The sequence below is a fragment of the Emydura macquarii genome, unplaced genomic scaffold (genome assembly GCF_026122565.2).
Source record: "Emydura macquarii macquarii isolate MOO-44397 ecotype Brisbane River unplaced genomic scaffold, CSIRO-AGI_Emac_v2 contig_2207, whole genome shotgun sequence".
In the NCBI taxonomy this organism is placed as follows: domain Eukaryota; kingdom Metazoa; phylum Chordata; order Testudines; family Chelidae; genus Emydura; species Emydura macquarii.
In genome coordinates, this window is record NW_027132344.1 from 1,565,457 (window position 1) to 1,588,140 (window position 22,684).

The following is a 22,684-nucleotide window of genomic DNA, read 5'->3' on the forward strand; positions in this document are numbered from 1 at the left end:
TCAAGGCAGGATGAAGAAGACTCTGGCCTCAGCTCCAACCTGCTCAGCAGTGGGAGAAAAAGACACCGGAGGCTGGGGGAGACAGTGGTGGGAGGGGGGCAGTGGAGTGAAGGAAGGAGCAGTGGTGACTTCTGGGGGACCTGGCCCAGATCTACAAAAGGACATAGGCATTTCAATGCCTAACTTTTAGGTGCCTAGAAAAATCACTGGAACAACAATGGGATCCATACAACACTGAGTTAAGCACCCAGGCCTCCTGTACAAGGAATGGTCAGGGAGAGTTGCTTAAGAATGGGATCCACAAAAGCCAGAACACTAGGCAGCACCCCACCTGAGCTAGCCAATGGGAGATGATGATCAGAGAGATGTGTCCTAAGCCCCACCATCTCATAGAGCTCAATGCCTAAGTCTGGGCTGCGGGAAGGCACCTCTCTCTGCTTATGATGAACTAGAGTCTCCTAGAGTCAGGCAGCCAGTTTTTGTGAGAAGGAGATAAACACCTAGCTAAACACACACAAAATGTTTGGGTGAGGAGTGAATGGCAAGGAGGCCGCCTCCCCTCTGAGATTTAGTCCCATGGGTAAGGTATGCTCCCAGCCCGTGGGAAACTCTGGTTCAATTCTTCTCTCTGCTCAGTGAGGAAGGGAGTTGACGAGGGGTTTCCTACTTCCTAGGTTAAGTACCCTAGGCACTGGACTGGAATATTTTGACGGGGGGGGGGGGTTCTCTCTCAATCTGTCTTGCTGACAACATTAAACTTTAATATTTAATTGGGCCAGAAACTGAGTAAAAAAATCACTCTATAAGCCCAATGGCTAGGGCACTCACCTGGAAGGTGGGAGATCCTTGTTCAAATCCTTTTTCCACATTAGCCAAAGGATGGAATTGAACCAAGGTCTCAAACATCCCAGGGAAGTACCTCATCCACTAAACTAAAGGATATAACAGAGGTTATCACCGTCTCTCTTCCTCTGGTTTGTGGATTGTACTGGGGCTTTGGCATCTGAGGGCTTGCCTGAAGCAGAAGCAGTGCACATACTCAGAGGCGGAAACTGAGGCTCCAAAGGAACTTTTGCAGTGAAAATAAAGGCACTGAGTAAGCTTAGGTGCCTCCCGGGCTAGGCTATAGCTGAGCACAAGTTTTGTGAGTGCAGTGATGCCTAAATCTGTGGTTTAGGTACTTAAATCCCACTGGAGTGGGAGGAGGGTATTGGGTAGACATTGAGGAGGAGAGGAACAATAGGATGTGAAAGGTTGTAGGGCGAGGGAGGGGGAATTCTGTGAGAGAGAGAAGGAGAAAACTACAGGAGAGGTGAGAAGAAAGGAGCAAAGAGTGAAGGCTCTGTGGGGATTAAAGAGGTAGAGAAGAGGAAGGGAGAAGAACAGCTGTCAGGCAACTGGCCTGTGGCAGGAAGAGAAGTTCACAGCCAATGTGAGGGGAGTGAAAGGACTGCTGGAGTCAGCAGGCAAGTTGGAGATGGTGCTGGGGATCAGGGAATAGGAAGAGGAGCTCTCATGCCAATACCTCTGTAAGCAGAGTTAATTTTGGGGATAGAACTGATCAGGATTTTTTTGACAAAATGATTTTGTTGGAAAAGGCTGATTTGTCAAACCCGAAATTTTTCATGAAAACATCAATTTTGACAAAACTTTTGCTGGAAAGATTTCGCAGGTCCAGGATGTAATTTCTGATCAGAATGAGAGAGAAAGATCGAGAGAGAGAGAGAGAGAGAGAGAGAGAGAGAGAGACGGAGGTCCAAGTCCCTGACCACCAGACTCTTGGATATTCTGGGATTGCCACCTCTCTCCTTTTGCCAAAAAATTCAAAAGGTATTTGGTTTGCCCTGTTACACAATGGGAATATCTTTGAAATCACAAAAAATTTAATGGGACAAGAAAACTGTTTCCCACCAGCTCTCTAAAGAGTGAGAAGTTTCAAGTGCAGAAAGCTCTTAGAGCTGGAGGTGAGAAGTTCTGGCTACTGTTTGATTCTTATATGTTCAGTGTTCATATTAATGTCTTCAGGAGAACTCCAGTTTTCAGTCAAATAAGGGTTTGCCTGGTTTGCAGTGGGGTAAGGATCCATCAGATGAAGCAGTAAATATGTAAAAACCACCATCATAACTGAATGTTACTGAAGTGATATGACCACTATTTTACACAGGATATGTATAGAGATAGTCAAAAAAGACCAAAAAAAAAAAAAAAGAAATTGCAAAAAATATATAGATAGATTTTTAATAGTTTTTGTTTCAAAGATTTTGAAAACTGATATTGAACTTTTTCCACCAATTAAAAAAAGAAAAAAAAAAAACTTTCAGTTTTCATTTGAAAAAGATACTCGGTTTTGAAAAACAGACATTTGAACAGAAATAATTTGATCAACATTTTTCAACAAGCTCTATATATGAACCATTTTGTCTACCAGATAGACCAGTGGTTCCCAGCCTGTGGCCTGGGGATCAAAAGTGGCCCGCAGGGGCTTTCTAAGGGGCCTGCAGCTTCCCTCCCGCTGGCTGCAGAAGGGAGCCGCTGCCTAAGGACCCAGGCGGAGCGCGTTTCCGCGGGACTAAAGAAGCAGTGCAGGCTCCTTGCTGCAGCCAAGAGCATGGGAGATCAGCGCTTCTCTCCCCCTGGCTATAGTAGGGAGCACAGCAAAGTGCTCCGCCTGGATTCCTAGGCGCTGTGGTCCCTGCTGGAGCCAGGGGGAGGGGAGATCAGTGCTCTCCCCCCCCCCAGCTCCAGCGAAGAGAAAAGCATTCAGGGTTGTATAAATGATATTTGTGGCCCTCGAGCCAAAAAGGTTGGGAGCCACTGAGGCTATGTTTACACTGGTGGCGGCAAATTCGCTGCCGTCAGATCGATCTTTCATGATCGATTGAGTGGTCAGTGAGACCCGCTCAATCGATGAGGGAATCGACTGAATAAGTCCACCCCCTCAACTAGCGTTCCCATCAGCTCAGCACAATGTGAACAGCGTGCAGAAGCAGTCGACGGGAGTTATGCAAACTATTCTGCGTGGTTTGCGTATCTCCCGTCGACTGCCGCCAAATTTCCGGGTAAGTGTGAACAAGCCCTGAGATAGACTAAGTTTTGAGATGTTAAAGACTATTAACATGTTTTATTGTTCTTCTCATATAACAAAATAAGCATAGACACTTTTCATATGTATTTTACACATATATATATATATGCCACCACCACCACTCTGTGGTCACGGCAGCACTATGCTTTCTCTTGGAAGTCTCCCATACAAATACCAATTAAACCTTATGTTGTTTGGCTTATTATATCTGATAGCAGCAATGAGCAGGGTCATCTGGCAGCACATTCAGTTAATTCCTGACAGAAAATACTGCTGTATTTTCTATATAAATCAATAATATCTGAAGTACCAATCCCCAAACTAAATCTGAACTTCAGAAGCTGTTGGGAAGAACCTTATATCTTCTACTCAAGCATCTCTTAGGTCAGACAAGAAAAGCTGTAGAGAATTTGAGGTAAAGCCTTGACTTGGAGGGAAAAAAATTGGACTACCTTGCACAAAGCATATATTATTTAAGGCTTGAACAGCTAAGTTTCCCTTAAGTCTCCAGAGGTATTTACTGAAGTACTACAATGTGGCTGCTTTCTGTCTATTAGAGGCAAGCTATATTGTCTCACCAAAATGCTGCTTTTTAAAGAACCATAGTGAACAAATACGCCTTTAAGATCACAAAGTTCCCTTTGGCTGAAAATCATTACTCGTACGAGTAAACTTGTCCAGACTCAGCACATCAGCCTAGCTCATTTGAGGATAGTGAACAAAAGAACACACACAAGTTGTACGTTTCTCTGCCTTTTTTACTGAAAAAGGGCAACAACTCTTCCAGCATTAGAATATGGGCTACTAACTAGCTTCACTGATTACTTGTTCTAAGTGGTTACCGTTTTTATCCTTCAGATAAGATAGCATTTTTTCAGCCCTCTCCAAAAAAGTTACAGTAAACGCAGTTTTGTGGACAAGTTTGTTGGAAGTACTTTGTACTTAGTACTTTGTTTAGCACACTAACCTCAGAAGGGGGAGGCTATCAAAGTAGAATTCTGGGCAGCCCTTTACAGCAGAAAATGCAGTCCATCCTTCTGCAGCTTCACTGCTATCAGCATTAAAGGCGGCTCAGGTAAGTCTACACATGCTGCAATCTCACAATCTGACTGCAGTGTAAACATTCCCTCAATGAGAACTAACTTTGAAATATTCAGTCTCCACTGACCCAAAGTAGCATGATCCAAGGACATTCTACCATTGCACCAAGTCAACCCACTACTAATTGTACATTTTTTAAATGCAGCACTAGGGGATCTGCATCCAGAAAAATCAAATACTTTACTGTGGATAAAGGGATGATCCACTACTATAGCAACATCGAAGTTTCAGACCACAACCGAATAATTTTTTATATGGGGAATTTAAAACAAAAAGCCAAAACAAACAAAAGACCTGAGCAAAGTTAAAGGACAGAAGGATTGTATGTCTCAGTGGATTTGTAGTGGGACATGAATTAGAAATTTAGGAAGAAAATACATTAATTTGTAATGTACTATGCTGAGACAAGCATCAAACCTAAACATGCATTTTGCTCCATACACGGAAATAATCTCTTCAAGCAAATATTTAAAGACTACTCTCTTGTTTCTCACAAGCAGCTGTTATGCAATTCCATATCACATGGAGGAATATAGAAATATGTCTTTTTTATATAAAAGCTAAAACTGAATTTGATTCTCACATTGGGCAGGTTATTTAATAAAAGATAAAAGTACAGTATATTCTGATTTGGCAGACATATGGTGCCTGAAATAAAACGGAGAAGGAGATAGGATTTATTAACTGTCACATAGTATGCCATTTCTTCCAAATTAATTATCTTGTAAGGAGGCAAAACTGCCTTTCATATGCTCAAGAAGCCCAGACCTCGATGACACTGTTCTACTAGCAAAGGATACAGATGAAACTTCTCTGATATTGTTTTAGTTTTGTTAATGGTCTGGCTGGCAGAAGTGCTGCTTACTGCATTTTTCCCATTTTCCCATGTTAGTCCTTAGCATCTTTTACACTTCTGTGGGGAAATTCTACATTATCTGACTGACTTGGTCAACATTTACCTCTCCCCATTCCTCCCTTCCCCACAACCCATAATTCTTTCCCTTTATTTGTTCTGCTTCTGACACTCTATGTAGATTCTAACACTGAATAAAATGCACAAAGGGCTTATTTCTCCAGCTTAACAGTTAAGCAAGCATTACAATTTCCACAAAATGCTTGAGAATTAAACTGCATGATTTCCATTAAGAGGTGCTGCATCATTTGAATACTAGGTATTATACTGAAATATACTAATAAAAGGAGTATTCATTTTTTAAAATCCACCATTAATGCTGTTAAAGACCCTAGAGAATAATGTTCTTTGTTGCTATGAAAACATTTTTCATTTTCTATATAATACATGCCATATATTTGCTCCCTGCCTGGTCCAAAATAGCCTGAACCTTCATGGTATGCTACAAAGCTCATCAATTTTCCACAGGCATTTGAAAATGAGGTGAAGGGAAGGGAATTCTTGAAGGGGAAGGTGATTTGAGCTTTTAAATGGCTTGGCTTTTTGGTGGTGCATTATACTGAATTGTACTACTGTACTTTTAGGGTATTGTTTGTGATGTTCTTTAAAGTTATGTCAAGGGTGCATAGAGGGTATGAACAGATGCATTTTTTTAAGCATATGGAAAAATCTAAAGAAATATCAGATGTAAAATATAAGTAAGCTGGGGAAATACCTTTTTCCACATTAGATAGTACGGGAGGAGTTTCTGGTGGTAATTTCAAGAACAAAAAGAGTTAGTTCATCTGGCAGCTTACTCACAAAAGAACAAAAATCAGCTCATGACTCAAACAGGAGTAAATTATAGTAAATATTAGATGAAAATTTTGGCAGATGTGGTAATGACATGGACACCTGTGGCATAGTGAGTCATCTTCTGAAAGTACAGTCCTCTCAATGTTGTTTCATTTTCTAATAAAAAGGAATGAACTGCTGTCAATAAAGGAACGTTTTCATCTTAATCACAATTGATTCTTTATATATTATAGAATTGTTTGCCTTGACTCCATAACTAAGGCTGAATATAGATTTATATTCTAAAAAGTATTTTCAGTTCCTCTGCCCTGCACATTTTGCTTGGAGTAACTCTTTTCTTTGTAAAATAGAATTTGAAAAGAACTGTTTTACTGAGAATTATGAAAGTTCAGGATCAAAAGGGTTTATATGTGACATAATAGAAAAACACGTTGCAGAAATTTTGCCAATGTTTTTCTATGAAGTAACTCTTATCAGTATGCATGAATGGATGACTCCATCCTATAAAATAAACATGATACACCACAGCGCTAGGAAGACACTCTTATTTACCCCCAATGACACAAGTCAGAAGTTATGAAGACAACCCAAAGCATTCACAAGTCAGAAATAAGGCTCTCCCAAATCACCACAATGGCCTAAAAATGAGATTTAAAATAAGTAAAATTGCACAGGGTAGAGGGGGTATTTGCCTTCTGACTTTGTGCCTTTAGGGCATAGTTTCTGAACCTGTACTACGGTACGCGAGACACAGGCAGGGGGTACCCGGGAAAAAACAGAGTGAAGGGGAGGTGGGCAGCAGCTGCCGACTTCTGGGGACGGCAGCAGCCCACTTCCCGCCCAGTCACAGTGCCCAGCTGGGAGGCGGGCGGTAGCTGCCACAGTCCCGTGAAGACGAGCTGCCGCCGCCCAGTTCCCACTCGGTCCCAGCTGGGAGGCAGGCAGCAGCCGGCTTTTGGGGAAGGCGTGCGGCAGCCGCCCGCTTCCCGTCCAGTCGCAGCTCCCAGCTGGGAAGCGAGCAACAGCCGCCAGCTCTTGGGGGAGGCGGGCGGCAGTCCCCCGCTCCCCGCCGGGTCCCAGCTCCCAGGGTGGGAGCCTGGTGGCAGCCTCCTGCGTCTTGCGAGCTGGCCTCGCAGCTGGGTGGCAGCCATCCGCACCCCAGCTCCGAGCCAAGGGACAGCTTCCAGTGCCCCGGCTTGAAGATGGGCAGCAGCCGCCTGCCCACATCCCTGCGACCCAGCCAGAGTGGAAGCCTCCTCTGCCCCAGCTCGGATTGGAAGGCAGTCACCCACCTCCCGGGCTGGCAGCCAGGCAGCAGCCGCCTGTAACTTGCCCAGGTGGCAGCCGCCCCCTCTCCCCGCCTCCGACTCAAAGCTCAGTACCCAGAAAACTTGTCAATTTCACTGCTCTATGACAGCCCCAGATTTTACCAGTTATCCTCTTTTCCTGTCTCTCTCTCTCTCTCTCTCTCTCTCACGCGCCTTCCCTGTCTCTTTTGCCCTTTCCACCTCCCAAATCTACGGCAAAAAATTTGGCATGGCACTTTATATTCCCCAGCATTGGCATGGCACTCAAATCCTCCTAGCTTTGGCCAACATCACCTCTAGCCCAGGTACATACTTGAGTTGTACACCTCTGGTGTAAAGGTGTTAATCCTACTCACGCTAGATGGGACATCTGTCATATCATGGCCTTATATACTCAGCCCTTCTTCCAACATATGGCTCATATTAGTCTGTAAATATAAAATCCCAAGGAAAATTGAGTGTTGGGGTACTTATTAAAATTTTCAGAAGTTAGGGGGTACTTGCTTCTTAAATGGTTGAGAAACACTGCTTTAGGCTGCACTTGGGTCACATTTGCAAACTTTTCTCTGTAGCTGTGTGGCTTAGAAACATACTTAAAAAAAAAGCTGAAATTCTTGCAATCACATGTCTGAAGCAACCGGAGATATAAGTAAAATACCAAATGGTAAAACACCATTACAGTCATCTGCCAGTCACATACATGGTAGCCTATCTGGATTCAGAATTTTTACTCCCAGCTTCTCCTCCTTGCACCATGCACATGGTCTATCCCAGGTTTTTCCTGCTTTGCTGGAAGTAAAGCTGTTTGAAATTTTGCAGATTTCAAGTCCTAGATTAATGTTTTCATCAAGATTCAATTTTTAACAACAAATAATAAGACCACACTAAATTCTGGGGAAGGTTTGGCCAGCTTTAATTGGAAGTAGCTGCAGCTGCTGAGGCACTTTCCATGTTATTCAGAAAACCCTTGGAGGGCCACACGGAAGGAATAGAGATATTTGGCCTCCATATAACAAAAACCTTAAAAATCTCCTGGTGGAACAGAAATCCTGGGAAGAACAAGGGAGGAGGAGGCAGGGGGTTACTGAACCAGCCTGCACTAATCAGCTCTCATGCCCTGCAGAACATTCAAATTGGGCCCAAGCAGCAGGATCGTTACATTGCCCTACCTCAGTAAATAGAAATTCTGTGTGTACGTAAGGATCTGGCTTAGACTTTTTATGTCTATCCCTCTTTTGCTGTATTTGATCACGTTATATTGTATAAGAACCCCAGAATCAGCGTATGGAGTTATACAATAATAAATGTTGAGAGAGGTTGTCTCTATTTTCACATACAATAGCTTCCCACAGAGGAATAGGGGGATGTCAGTGTCACTATGATATTTACAATTGCATACACAACTCTGGCCTGAATTTCACATACATTACAATAATTCTCTATTACCATTACTGTTAGATTAAAAATAAAGGTACAAATTCATTCACACTGTTATTTGACTAGCGTGATTCCATATATACCAGGGATAAATTTAACCAATTTATCACTATAGTATATACTATTGGAGTGTCTAGACAAAATTAGAAGAAATTTTGAATGTAAAGATTCTGAATGTGTCTGCAGTATTTTGTGAGCCTTGGTTATAAAAATGAGGGACCATAAAAATCTAAGAGATACTTAACACACTCATGTATTGAGTCATATTAAAGAAGAGGGATAAACTAGAAAGGAAACAGAATAAACGTTTGGCTAAACAGGCTTTCTGGGAAATAAATGATTAAGTTTAGTCAAGAATAGAAGGAACTGTGGGGAACTACAGATATATCTGACTAAGGCTGGCAACATGGTGGTAGATGAAATGCACTGTTGATAAGTGCAAGGTAATGTCTATTGAAAGGAACAATTAAAACTATTCACGTTAATATTTTCTAAATTTACTATATTTATTCACAAAATTATATAAGTCTTACTGGGGACACCTCAGGGGAACATCTGCTCAGTGCATATCCAAAAAGCAAGGAAGATTAGCTGCATTAAGAAAAGGATAATAATGAAAATATAATACCACAAATTAGTGATTAAACTGTCACTTTGAATACTGTGTTGAGTGTTGGTCAACTTGTCTGAAAAAGTGTATGGCAGAAATAGAAAAGTCCAGAGAAGGGCAATAGAAATAATGAGGTACAGAAATTTTCATATGCAAAAGATTAGAGGAGAATCATTTATTTTAGAGAGAAAATAAAAACACAGCAGGGGTTTAGAATATGGATGCCATAATGGGAAAAAGGTGGGCTCCCCTATTTATGCTTTTTTAGTGACGAGAACAAAACAAAACACAATTATACTTTTAAAAAAATGTAAAGCTGCTAAAAGGAAAAATAAACTTTACACAAAATGCAAAATTAACCCATGGAACTCATTGCCATAAGATATTGAGGCCAAGAGCTTAGTAAAATAATAATAATAAAAAAATATTAGACATTTATATGACTAAGATCATCTTCAGTTACATCAGACAATATATAAACATGTAAACCCTCAGGGTTCAATGCATGAGCCATTTGCTAACTACCGGGAGATAGCAAGAAACTTCTCCAATGGAAATGGATTCTGCATTTTTCCATTAATGACTTTCTTCTCTGTCTGAAGCATTCAGTACTGGCTGCTCTTAGATGTAAGAAACCAGTCTTAACAAGTCATCCATGTGCCTCACTATGGCAATTCCTAGCTTCCTGTAAGAAGAAAGAGATGCAACAGCTAGGCTCCCAGTCAGAAAGACTGAATGAAGAATTTCAGTGATGTGGTATCTAGATTCAGCCATATGGTTCAACTCATTGCAGAGAACTCCTCAGCTGAGAATTTCAGAGTAAGATCCAGATTCTTCCTGTTTGCACATAAACTGACCAACACAGACAAGAAATCTGCTCTCACCTACCAAGATGTCAATATTAAACAGGCTGGAATATAAAATCAAGGTGGTTCTTTCTGGCTTGTGCCTCACCAGTAATAAGATTCTGCAATCAGAACTTCATTAATAATTCTGTTGATGATGCATGAGACAGAACAGAGTACAACTCTATCTGCCAGACCAGAATTTGTTTTTTCATGGGAGGAAAAATAAAATAAAATAAAATAATTGAAATCATTATTTTTGTCAGAAAACTAAATTGATGAATCTAAATACCAAATATCTAAATGGTATATCAATAGAAGGAGTTTCTCTAATCTAAGGGATACATTTGATTAAATGGAATTTTTATATAGAAAGAGAGGATGTTTTTTTTCTACACACTAGGACAATAATAGATTTGGACGAAATTGGTGAAAACTCTTTCATAACATTTCTTGCAGTTTTTTAACCATTCTGTTTTTCATGATTTTGCATATACATTTTTAAAGAACTGTTCTTGAAATTTCAGGAGACTGGCAGTTTTTCACATTGGAGCATGCCTAAAGTTGAAAAAAACTAAGCCACTTTTGGTTGAAACTTCATGTTCGCCTATGTTTAACCTGACGCGGAAGCAATCTAGTTTGCTCATGCATATATGTGTGCGTCCTATAGGCTATATATCTCTTCCAATTGGACTGAGCACAACATCTGAGTTCCATTCCCATCTCATCTAAAGATTGGCTGCATCAAAAACCACAATAGTTTGGCTTTTTTAACTTTGTCTTGTTAAAAGTACACTTGCAGTGTTCAGATTCTCTAAATTGATTTGGAGTTTGATAAAGCACATGCAATTCATCTAATATTTTGGCTGTGTATTTCTATTTTAAAATAACTAAAGCTGCTAAATATATCAACCTAATTAATAAATTAATTATGTGTAAACTGAGTTTGGAGATTAGGTGCTGCCTTCTCAAGCTAGCATTGCGAAAAAATAGCAAAATTGTAGCAAATGAATTAATTTCTGTAACTACAAATATATCCAGTGAGTGACTATTTTTAGAGTTAAACCTTTGTAAGTCAACAGTAAAAAGTTAATTCTTTTAAAAAAAAATCTAGTTGTTCTGTGGAGACCACAGTGGACATGTCAGCAGGATGGCAAACACCATATTAAATTCTTCTCTGTGCAGTAATTTGATAAGGGTCTTGGGGAAGAGGAAGGAGTTGGCCAACTCACATCCAAAGCCTTTGAGTAGGTGAGACATCCACAGCAGGAAAGTACATCCCTTACTTCCTGCTGACAGTCCTCCTCATCCTGGAAGATGGGAATGTCACTTTAAGCAGAGGCGCAGCAGCTAGAGACAACCCCAGACCTGCTCACCTGCAAAAAGGTAGATAACTGGCAACAGGCAATTTGGTTGGTGTTTTTGTTCCACAAAATCCAATATTCCTTGGCATTAACGAGATCAAAAACAATAGGAAAAAACAAATTAATGAAAAATTAATCCAATCTGCCCAGTGAGACAGTCCTTTATTTGTATCATCTCACATTAATCTTGGCTCAGTCTCCAGCACTCTGAAAATGCTAAATCTTCAAATTCTGCCATACAGATTGTTCCAGACACTAACAATGCAGTGAGTGCACTGTCCTGATGATCCTGACACTCTATATACCACAGTTGGCTCTTGATCAATCAGCTGCCATAGGGTATGGCTGCTGGCAGTCATGTGTTTCTGCCTGACAGGTTGGAGCACTAGCCCAAGCTCTGGTGGAGCACATGAATGGGTGGGAGGCTCAAGAAGCTTCCTCAAGAAGCTTCCAGGTTTAAAGAGAACAAAAGGAAGCATTTCTGCACACAACGCACAGTCATCCTGTGGAACTCTTTGCCAGGTGATGTTGTGAAGGCCAAGACTATTACAGGGTTAAAAAAAGAGCTAGCTAAGTTCCTGGAGGATAGGTCTATCAATGGCTATTAGCCAGGATGGGCAAGGATGCAAAACCGTGCTCTGTAGTGTCCCTAACCTCTGTTTGCCAGAAGCTGGGAATGGGCGACAGGAGATGGATCACTTGATGATTACCTGTTCTGTTCATTCCCTCTGAAGCACCTGTCATTGGCCCCTGTCAGAAGACAGGATACTGGGCTAGATGGACCATTGGTCTGACCCAGTATGGCCATTCTTATGCTCTTGATACTTGGCTTCAGTTAGGTCCAGAGGATAAGGAAGTAGCCAGAGAAGATGTTCCCTATAACAACCCATGAAAATTTTTCTTTTGACTACTATTGTGTTTTTACTGTTTCAAACAGTGCAGGAGGCTGAATGTTCCTTTTGCTTACACTGACTGAGAAGAGCAAAAGCTCACAGACTTTGGAAAATGGAGCATGGAAGAGGAGAGACACTGGCTCCAGTGTATGTTTATAATCTCTCCAGACCCTGTGGAAACTTTCCAGGGATCTTATGCAGGTAGAATAGGAAGATGTTGATAGGTAAAGGGTTTCTCCCCTTCTAGTCAGGTAGATTTCCAATAGGAAATCCACATAGAAGTTAATGCTTTTCCAAGCAGTTTTAACTCCCCTTGCATACAATTAACCCTATCTCCATCCCCTACTATTTAAAGGAATACTGCCCAATTCCTATACATTAAAAGAAGGCAGCATGGTTCCCAAGGAACAGGAGTTGCCTTGGAAACTGCACAGGCTTGTACCCAGGGTATTAGCACCTTTCCTAGAAATTTCCTTTAACTTTTACCAAATACATTTTAGACTGAGCTAGGTGCTTGCAAGACCTCCTGACTGCTATCCTTTCTCTTTGCTTTTCGTGAGTTGGAGTCAAACAGTCTTGTTGCCAGGATGAATTGGAAAAATAGAGTGGGCTGGATGGGACCATTTTACTGTGCCAATTTAATTTATTTTGATTACTAATTCCTAATCATCCCTTCTTCTTGGAAAACTCCGGGGAGGAGGAAACATTAGCTGAAAATGCTGTGTAGTTCACCTCATGGAATTGCCTTTTCTCTCACCCATGAAATGGTTTCTGAACTCATTTGTGGTTAGGGGTGCAGTAGAACCTAAAGCACTGCAGGAAAACAGGCTATAGCCCAATGAGCTGGAAGGACAGTAGCTCAGGGAGCCAAGTTTTGGACATTAACACAGTTAATATTCAAGTGTCTGTGCAGTGGGGTAGAGAATAGTACATAAAGTCTGAGTGGGTTTTTTGCTGGTGCCTTCAATTTAACTTTCAACTGTGGGTGTATGGGCATGCTGCCGTAAATTCTACAACCATTTTGGTTTTTGTTTTATTCACAGACAACATGTTGTGGAATCTACATTTGTAATAAGCTCCTCCTCTTGTAAATTTGGCAGCGCTGACAGTAATAAATCATTCAGCCCTCAGCTCATAAATCCCATGGAACACCATGTATCCTTAAATAGCAATGTGTGTACATAACACTGAAAATATAAGGAAGCTAGAACACAAACAAATCACTGAGATGTTCTACATGAAAATTTACAAAAGGAGTGCTAAGGTAGTGCTAAAGGTAGCACTAAAATAGTCTTCAAGGAAAAGAATGTCACTTGATAACTTAAAAATAAGCTCTAGTGAACAGCATTAGCAAAGCAGGTGAGAAGGTCACAGAATCATTTTCTTATAATTTTTCACATATTAGTTTCATACATGAAGAAAACTGTAAAGCTGAGAAAAATTCAACCCGTGGCTGTGCCCATGTAACTCCCATTTCCTCAGATGGTGTTGCATGCACCCAAGGAGACAAAGAATTTTTTGCCTAAAAAGATTTAAGGTATGATAAAACAAGTCAGGCCAAGATCAAGTTTGAAATTTAGCTACGGAACTGAACCTTCTGAGGTTCAAATCCTCAGTACAAAGTGAAGAATTGTTCCTTGTATAAGAAGATGGTGGCACAGAACAGTTTTAATTGCTTTCTGGAGCTGCCCCAATAGTTATTATGCCACCAAATTGAAGGAAGGACTGGGGTGATTTCTCTGCCTCTGAAGAGTTTGCTCTCTTCTTTGGCTATTGCAAAAGTTGGAGTGTCAAACTCATTTGGCATAGAGAACCAAACTCCATTTTTTATTCTGGTTCATGGGGTGGGATATAAATTTAAAACGACATACATTCCACAAAGATCCAGGGCAGAATACGGACTTTATGTACTAAATAACCTATTATTTGTTTGTTGTTGAGTAATTTATTGTCACATTCAATTTCCCTGGGAAAATCTGCTCTCTTGTAGGACAACTACAATTTTGTCCACTATTTCTCTTCTTTTCCCATCCTATTTCCATTTCCCTATGGGTTTGACTTCCACCTCCTCTCCCAATCTATTCACTAAAATGATCATCAATAAAGTAGTTCATGTTGACAATGAAGTGTTATCATTGGGCTTTTGAGTTGACACTTCAGTGAGATTAATATAGAAAGGAGAGTAAAGAAATCTGAGTAATTGTTTCAGCCTGTCTACAGACTCAAAGATATTTCAGCACTAGTTACACTTGGAAGGTTACTTTTTATTTCATTATTTTTAATGAAAATGTAGATTCTGTTCAATCTGAATACATCAGAAGGGCTAGATCTGGTTCACAAGCTGTATGCTCTAAAGTGTTTTTGCCCAGCCTGTTTTCCCCAAATACATTAGCACTGGGGGTGGGGAGGAAATACTTCCATGCCCACCTTACTGGGTTCCAAATCCTGTTTCAAGCTGGACAAGATGAACAGTCTTCTACACTACCAATATACTTCCCAGAAAAAAAAGTAGTATATATAACTTAAATGTGTTTGCCAAACAGTGTTACCTGTCTACTTATTTTATAGCTATGATGGGGAAATGACTTTTTAAAAAAAAGAAAAAGAAAAAGAAAACAAAAGTTTTCCCATTCCTTCACTACTGTTTACAGAGCACATTCCCTGAGACACAGGATCTATCAAAATGTATACTTTTCATTAGAACACTCTTAAAAAATATTGCCATCACATCACTGCTGATGAGTGATCACGTTCGGGTAGGGCAAGTACTCGGTGAAAAAAATATATTTTGAATGCCTTTTCCACTTGATCATAATAAAAGGAGTCTTTTCCCCAAGATTGTTTCATATGAGTGGGGGAGATGAATAGGAGAGAAAAAACAAACAAACTCCCGACTACTGATTACATTTAAAAAAAAAAAAAAAAAAGACAGAAATTAAGTAACTGTGTGAGCCTGGCAGAAAGAACATTGTCCTTTTGGAAGGGAACATCAGGTAGAGTAGAACTGGAATTGGATTCATTACTAAGCACCTATGATTCACTCAGTCAGAATGCTTAATGTGCTGAACATTTCCTTCTTTTAGAAGGCAAATCCCACCTCAGGGGATAAACAACCAGTTATTTGTTAAACCATTCAGCTTTTATTTTTGGGTACAGAGGCAATCAGGAATGTACCTTTAGCACATTTTTAAAAACCATTACTTTAGAAAAGCCATGTTTGTGGGGACCCGCGCTATTTGCAGTATTTTTACACACGCACACACAACCTAGCATAATGATATTATGGGTTAGCTTTCACATTGCTGAGTTTCTTTTCCAAATCTTTCATTAAAACTTAGCTTTTGCCATATTAAGGAGAAGCCTGGGATGAGAGTCAGAGCCAGTAAAGCAAATGCCACGCTTGTCCCTTTAAACATCACTTACCACATTTGGATCATGTTTGTAATTACATTTCTGCATCAGTATAATGTTAATTGAGATGCGCCATCTCCCATCTCTGGGGTGTTCATGTTAACAACAGGATTCCTGCCAACCTCCCACAATGATGACCGCATTTATCAACAAAATTACACACAATACAATCCAGTTGGAACTACCATACAGCTGAATAATACAAGAAAAAATAGCCTTAGTCTAATGACACTGCCTATTTCTGAATAATCAGGCAAAGTTGCTACCATGCTATATCTCTCAAACTCAGATATTCAGAGATGATTGGATCTTTGTCTGAGCTACACATCTCCAAATAATACAGCAATTTCTCTTCTCAAATATATGTTACACTATTTTTATAAATATCTCATAATAGCACAGACTGATGTGAATATCTGCTCCTTGTTAAAATTGTAATTACGACTGCAAGATGCTGGTGTTTGCAGCTATCACAGTATAACTCTACATTAGGGCATTTCATGACCAAAGCTTCTGCCATGAACGCTGAAGAGAAAACACATATGATCATTTCAAAGCAACCTCAGTTACCAGTACCTGTACAGGAAACTCTGAACAACCTGACAGAAATTAGAGGCAAACTGGTGTCTCTCCACACGGTTTGTGTACAATAGAGATGCGCTGAAGCAGTACTTACAGCTAGAGAATATCAACGGGCAAGAATGTTCATCCATTGGGAAATTGTGTAGCTGCAGCTGGCATTCTGCATTAATGGTGAGCCTGTGGAAAAACCAGGAAATTGTTACTATATATAGACTACACCCTATCTCAAACTGCTGCCAGGCCTCCTGTCTCTGGCAATCCCTGAAGTTCCTGTTCCTGTAACTCTGTCATCTCCCCCTAGCTGGACTTTAGCCTTCTGGCTCCAGAGTCTTCTCTCAGTCAGGTTCTCCTACAGGAGCCTTCGGCTTACTGCAGCTCTTCTCTGCCATAGATTCCTTTTCCTATCCTCTGCTATCCTCGGTCTCTTGATAGATACCAGATGCCCTCTATCAGGCCCTACTGAAAGGGAGTTAATGAGGCTCAGGTGGACTGGACCAGTTCCCACTTAAAAAGCCCAGTCCACCCTGTGATGAGGACCAAACGCTTTCCGATTACTTGCTGATGGTAAGATAACACCCTGGGACAGATGGTGTTCTCAGTTACACCGATAAAACCCCATTAACATCCGTGAGGTTTCACAGGTGTAAATAACAGTGCACAATTTGGAACAAAACATGGCACAAACAGTTGGCAGATAAAAAAGGTGTACACATACAAAAACTAACTAAATGGGCATCTTCTCTCATTCAGCAAGGTCCTGTTTGAAAGCTCATTGAAGTGACTGGGAGTCTTTCCATGCACTTTAGTGGGCTTTGGATCAAGCCTCAAAAGCGGAGAACACAGAAAAAATGTGTAGGGTACATCTATATAGCAATTAAACACCCGAAGCTGGCCTGGGTTACTTGGCTCAGGCTTATGAGGCTCAGGCTGTAGGACGGTAACATTGCTGTGTAGACATTTGGGCTCAGGCTGAGCCATGAGACGCGCTGAGGAGGGAGGGTCTCAGAGCTTGGGCTCCAGCCCAAGCCTGAACATCTCTACAGCAACTCCACTGTCCAAGTCCGAGTCAGCTGACCTGGGCCAGGCACGGTGGTACCACAGGTGTTTTATTCTAGAGTAGACATACTCTGAGGGCATTTCCCAGCTGTTTTATTGCTTTCTTCTTTGACAGTCTGTAAATAGGGACACTTGTCACTGAAGTTCGGCTTCTATATGCATGTATCGTCAGTGTGACAGTGCACTGAGCAGGCTGCATACAATCAGTGCAGCAAGTGCAAAGGTGTGGCAAGGAAGATACCCGTTTCAGACAGATTGCTTGCTAGGTAGGGAAACTCGCTTAGGGTGGAATCCCATTTTTAAACAGTTCAGCGCCTCTATTGAATAAAAAGCCATTTTTTTAACTTAAATTCACCCTTTTTCATGCAAATGTATAGTTTATGGTATCCTCTTGCTTAGATAAGCTCTAAAATATTTCTTCCAGTAATTCCCCTTTTTGACAAAACATATGATATGCTATCTTTCAATGTGACTTGTACATAGAAATTGGCATTGGTAATAGCATGCACCTAAACATGAACATACTCGCAGGGGAAGTATCTCTAAATATATATTTTGCATCTTTTGTCCTCTGAAGAACTCAAAGCATTTTCATAGATGGGTAGAATGAGGCACAGAGTAGTTAACTGACTTGCCCAAGGTCACATAGTAAGAAAATGGCACAAACAGGTATAAAATCCAGGTCTTCCGATGTCCAATTCAGTGCTCTAAGCAATGGATCAGTCTGTCTCCAGAGGCTCTATTTGGTTCAAATACACACCCAGGCATATATCTGGATCTAGTCTGAACTAGTTTGCCCTCCAAAGTAGAGCTTGTTGGGAAATGCTTTTTCCCCTCCCTGTGAAAAATTTTTAAAAAATTGATTTTGTTGTTGTTTGCAGAAGTTTTTTTGTTTTTTTGTTTGTTTGTTTTTGGGGGGAGGGGGTGTGTGGGCAGGTGTTCTAAAAATATAAAACTGAAAATGTTTGGTTTACTTGGAACAAAAATCCAAGATCTGTGTGTGTGATTTTTTTATGAAAACAAACAAAAAACAAAACAAAAAAAATATTGACAACAAATGACATTTTTCATGCAATCTTCTGTTTTTCCATCAAAAATATTTTGATTTTCTTCTCCCAGCTCTCTCCTAAGCCAAGTCAGGAAGTTTTATAGGAACTACTTCTCTTGCAAGATTTCTGGAAGTACAGGATTTCTTGTAGAGTTTTGGCCTGCCTGCTTTCAGTTCCTGAATGTGCGAGTGAAGAAAGATACAAAATAAAGTTTAAAAAAAAAACCTAAGCAAACTTTTTTTAACCTAAAAAAATTGTTTAGCTTGGTGCTTAGTTTGAATTTTAGACAAATATTCATATAATTTATTTTAAACTGCACCAATTTGCCTGTCTTTAAACATATCCTAAAGTAAACTTAGGAACAGTTTAAAAAACAAACAAAAGATCAAAAAATATTTGGCAGCAAAAAAACCCAAATACTTTCAGCCACACATTTCCTACCTTAAAGTATACAAGATTTTCCCATCATTCCATATTCTCAGAAGCTGATTGGGTGTAGTGATCCAATGAGCCTCTGCTGTTTTAGAATTTCGGAAGATAGTGTCTGGTATCCATATCAGTCCAACCATATTGCTGTTTAGAGTCAGAATTTTCATGGTGCTGTTGAAACGAAGGCGGCTGTCTGTCCATGTCTGAGCAAAAAATATATCAATTTGGTATTCCTGTAATAAAAGCACAACAAACAAACTGAAGTTGGTTCCACATTTTCCATTTATACTCGGTCTTTGACAGGATATACCATAGTTAAAGAGCTGCATCATCAGTGTGACTCGACATAGAAAATCAATGGATTAAAATCAACGGCTCTGTGTTGATTTACACCAGCTAAGGATCTGGTCTTTTAAAGTTTTTTTGTTTGTTTTCTTTCATTCTCAGAATTAGTTTACTTTAGGAAAAAAATAGAACAACAGGATCGCCTGAATTGGCCTTTTGGCTTAGCAAGCTCTGCCCCACCTCGCAGTCTTGACCATCTTCTCATTGTGAAGTTATTGCCTTGGGGAAATCACAACTGGACAATATATCTGCAGTGGCTTCCTTGCCTCAGTGTGAGAACAAAGACTTTAAGGAGCTGCTGTATGATGAAACAGGTGTTTGAGATTCAGGTAGCATTAGACAAATTGGGTTAGTGATGAAATAAGTCAGCTAAAGAATGGCTAATTATGTAGAAAATAACAGCCTTCACACACACACACACACACACACACACACACACACACAAATTGTTCTGTTTTTGAAGTATTGCTTGTATAGCCTACAGCAGAAAGGTACCAGGATTATAGATACTCATTTATTTTTCTTTACAGACACCTCATGTATTTCAAATGCCAAGAACCAGAACTCTCTAAAGCTTCCATTAATATGCTAATATTATAGTCCAGATGCTACAATCTTATCTTTTCTTTAGTTCCATTTCTGTTGCCACGTTTTTGTTACTAAGTAGTCATAATAGGGGTGATAAAATAGAAGTTACACACACACACACACACACACACACACACACACACAAGAGTGTGTGTATATATTATTACACACAATAAACTATGATAAAAGATAGATATTTTAATTTCCAAATTCCAGTTCTTAAAATACCAGTTCTACATTCTGACCCTTTGTGCACCCAGCCTATGAACTGATGGATGGGTTCTGTGGGGAAAAAACCATGATCATATAATTGAAGACTTTATCATATTGCATAAGCATAAAAGGGGCAGAATGAAGGTTTCTTGATCAATCTGACATTTCCTTCCTGGAGTATTTGATCAGACTAACTAATTTTCATGTAATGTAGCTTTTTGCTCTTAAGTTCCTAGGTGATCTTTTTAAAGGAAAAAGGTACAAACAAATTCTATTATGCACAACTGTAACAATTTACCCATCATTCATTATTAGCAGGGTTTGTGCCCTGAATTTATCCTAGTATTCTAACTATATTCTGAGAACCATCTGGTTATCCTGCATTATTCCTGTAATTACCATCTTTTGCAGGCCATCCTTCCAGAATTGATGTTATAACACTAGAAAACCTTATTCATTGATACTTAATCCAGAAACACACTTTGGGACTCTCACCTTTGCATTTACAGGAGTAGAACTAGAGATCTGAAGTTGAAGGGGACTTATTTTCATCTTGGCGTGCAGGAAATTGCACATTTCGGCCCATTGAGGCAAGGAAGTATATCAAAGTATCTAGCTCATACTCATTGTTATTTCTACTTTTAAATATTTGAGAAGTGCTGAGATGCTACAGGGATGAGGGAAATGGTCATAAAAATACCTAGCTGTATATTTATAAACATTTAAAAATTATTGTTGCCTTGCTTTGCCATTATTGCAGAGTGGATTATTCACATTGTGTTCTAATATTTACCCCATCTCTGCAAGCTCCTCAGTGCAACACCCTGGAGAAAAGAGGCTTGTGTGTATTCACCTGATACAGAATGGAATATGCGAGACATGGCCGCATGTATAACAGTTTTCTTTAATTGCTGAGCTAGTGGAACTGTTCCTTTAGCTTGCAAGCAGAGACCAGTATTTATGGAGCCAAAGGCTATGATGCCACATATATATACAGCTGGCTAATGAACGTGGTGTCTTTATACACAACAATGGATTGATGCAAGATGTTCATATCTGAAGTTATTTTATATGAAAAGAATGCTTATTTTGACTGCCAAATTATTTCTAAATTTAGGAGCAGCTGTAATTCTCTTTTGGGATATTGTACACACTTAGGATTTTGCTTACTGAAAATGAAAGACAGCCCTGAACAGTTTAATTAACATTCACAATACTTTTCTTCACATACTCTCCACAACACACGTCCTTCTTTTTAAGTATTCTAGGTAAGGTAGTCCAGGTGGTGTTTCCTGTTAAGTACTACATTTAGAACTGCCCCTCGAGGATATTCAAAATACAACTGGTAAAGTGCAGGACTGGGGTAGGCAAATACAACTCCATTTATTTGAATGGGTTGCTTACATCAGGGCTGTATTTAAGCCTGTGTGCATATATAACTGCATTGCACCTTCTAATAATAAAACACGGTCTGTTGTTTTAAATGTGTCTCTCTGTCCTACACTCAGCTTGATATGAATTATTTAAACAGTATGAGACAACTCAATAAACAGCATTTTCCTCTAACAATTTTTCTCCGTTTAAAAGTAATTCATTACAGATGCAATGTACTATATTCGATAATAAGGGACAAACAGACATTTACATTTGCTATCTGAACTGTAATCTTCCTCTTTTTTATAATCCATTAATCCCTTTAAAAAAGGATGCTAGATCAGTACAGCCTTTACATTAATCATTGTAATTGCCTCAGCCTTCAACCAAATGGTGATTGGGCTTTGCTATTTAGGTATTCAGTTTTTGAGCAAGAGATGGAGAGGTCAATTTTGAAAGCTAGGAATATAAAATTAGGCTCCGTAGCCCAGATCCTCAAAAGGTATTTACTTGCCTAACTCTCACTGATTTCAATGGGAGTCAGGCACCTCAGTGCCTTTGACAATCTGGGCCCTAAATCTGAATTTATAGGCACCTACACAGAGGGCACTTGATTTTCATCGATGCGGAGTGTGTGTCTCCCAGCAGTCATTGGAGAAGATCCATTGCAGTGTGCAGGCATGGCGCAATGGCCTATGCACCATTTAAAACACAAATAGGGACTGTGCAAGGAGTCTGCTGAGTGTGCACCCACATGTGGTACCTGCCTATCCATTCCATGCCACAGGAAGGGTCTCCATGCTAGCCCCACATAGGGGTAAGTATTTGGGCCATAATGTATGAAAAGACAAGGATCATTTTCAATTCACTGGTTTTACCTTTTAGAGGAATGCATGGATCAATTTTTTTTATAGAAGGTAATACTAGTATTTATGGTATTTAGGCAAGAAATAATCTTTATCTTAAGTTCTATGTAAAACAGAGCAATCCTGCAACTCTCACAATATTTTGTATCTCCAATATCATTGTGGCATCAGAAATGTTCTGGCAATCCTTATGATACCTTTTTCTTGTTGGGCAGGTCAGATTTAAGTTACTTTAGCTGCAATCTGTAGATATTATCCTGTGTGCAGTAACAACTGAGCCATTAAAACCATCGCCAACAGAACAAGTGCCCTTTCCACTTGTAAAGATGTGAAACCAGGTCCTCAAAAGAAATGAGCCTAAAATGCAAAACCGGAGAAGCTTGGAAGCGGGAGGATCCGAGGTTCTCATCTGAGCTGATGT

At 40.0% G+C, this 22,684-nt stretch overlaps 1 protein-coding gene across 2 annotated transcripts in view; it reads right to left on the minus strand.

Annotated features, from left to right (window-relative positions):
• GABRG3 (gamma-aminobutyric acid type A receptor subunit gamma3) overlaps positions 1–22,684 on the minus strand; it is a 442,295-nt gene that overhangs the window by 177,376 nt on the left and 242,235 nt on the right. For both annotated transcript variants that reach the window (XM_067559980.1, XM_067559979.1), the window contains exons 4-5: positions 18,890–19,110; positions 16,438–16,520 (exon numbers count right to left, since the gene is read on the minus strand). In XM_067559980.1, the coding sequence (XP_067416081.1) occupies positions 16,438–16,520; positions 18,890–19,110 (304 nt within the window). The remainder of the gene's footprint in view (positions 1–16,437; positions 16,521–18,889; positions 19,111–22,684) is intronic.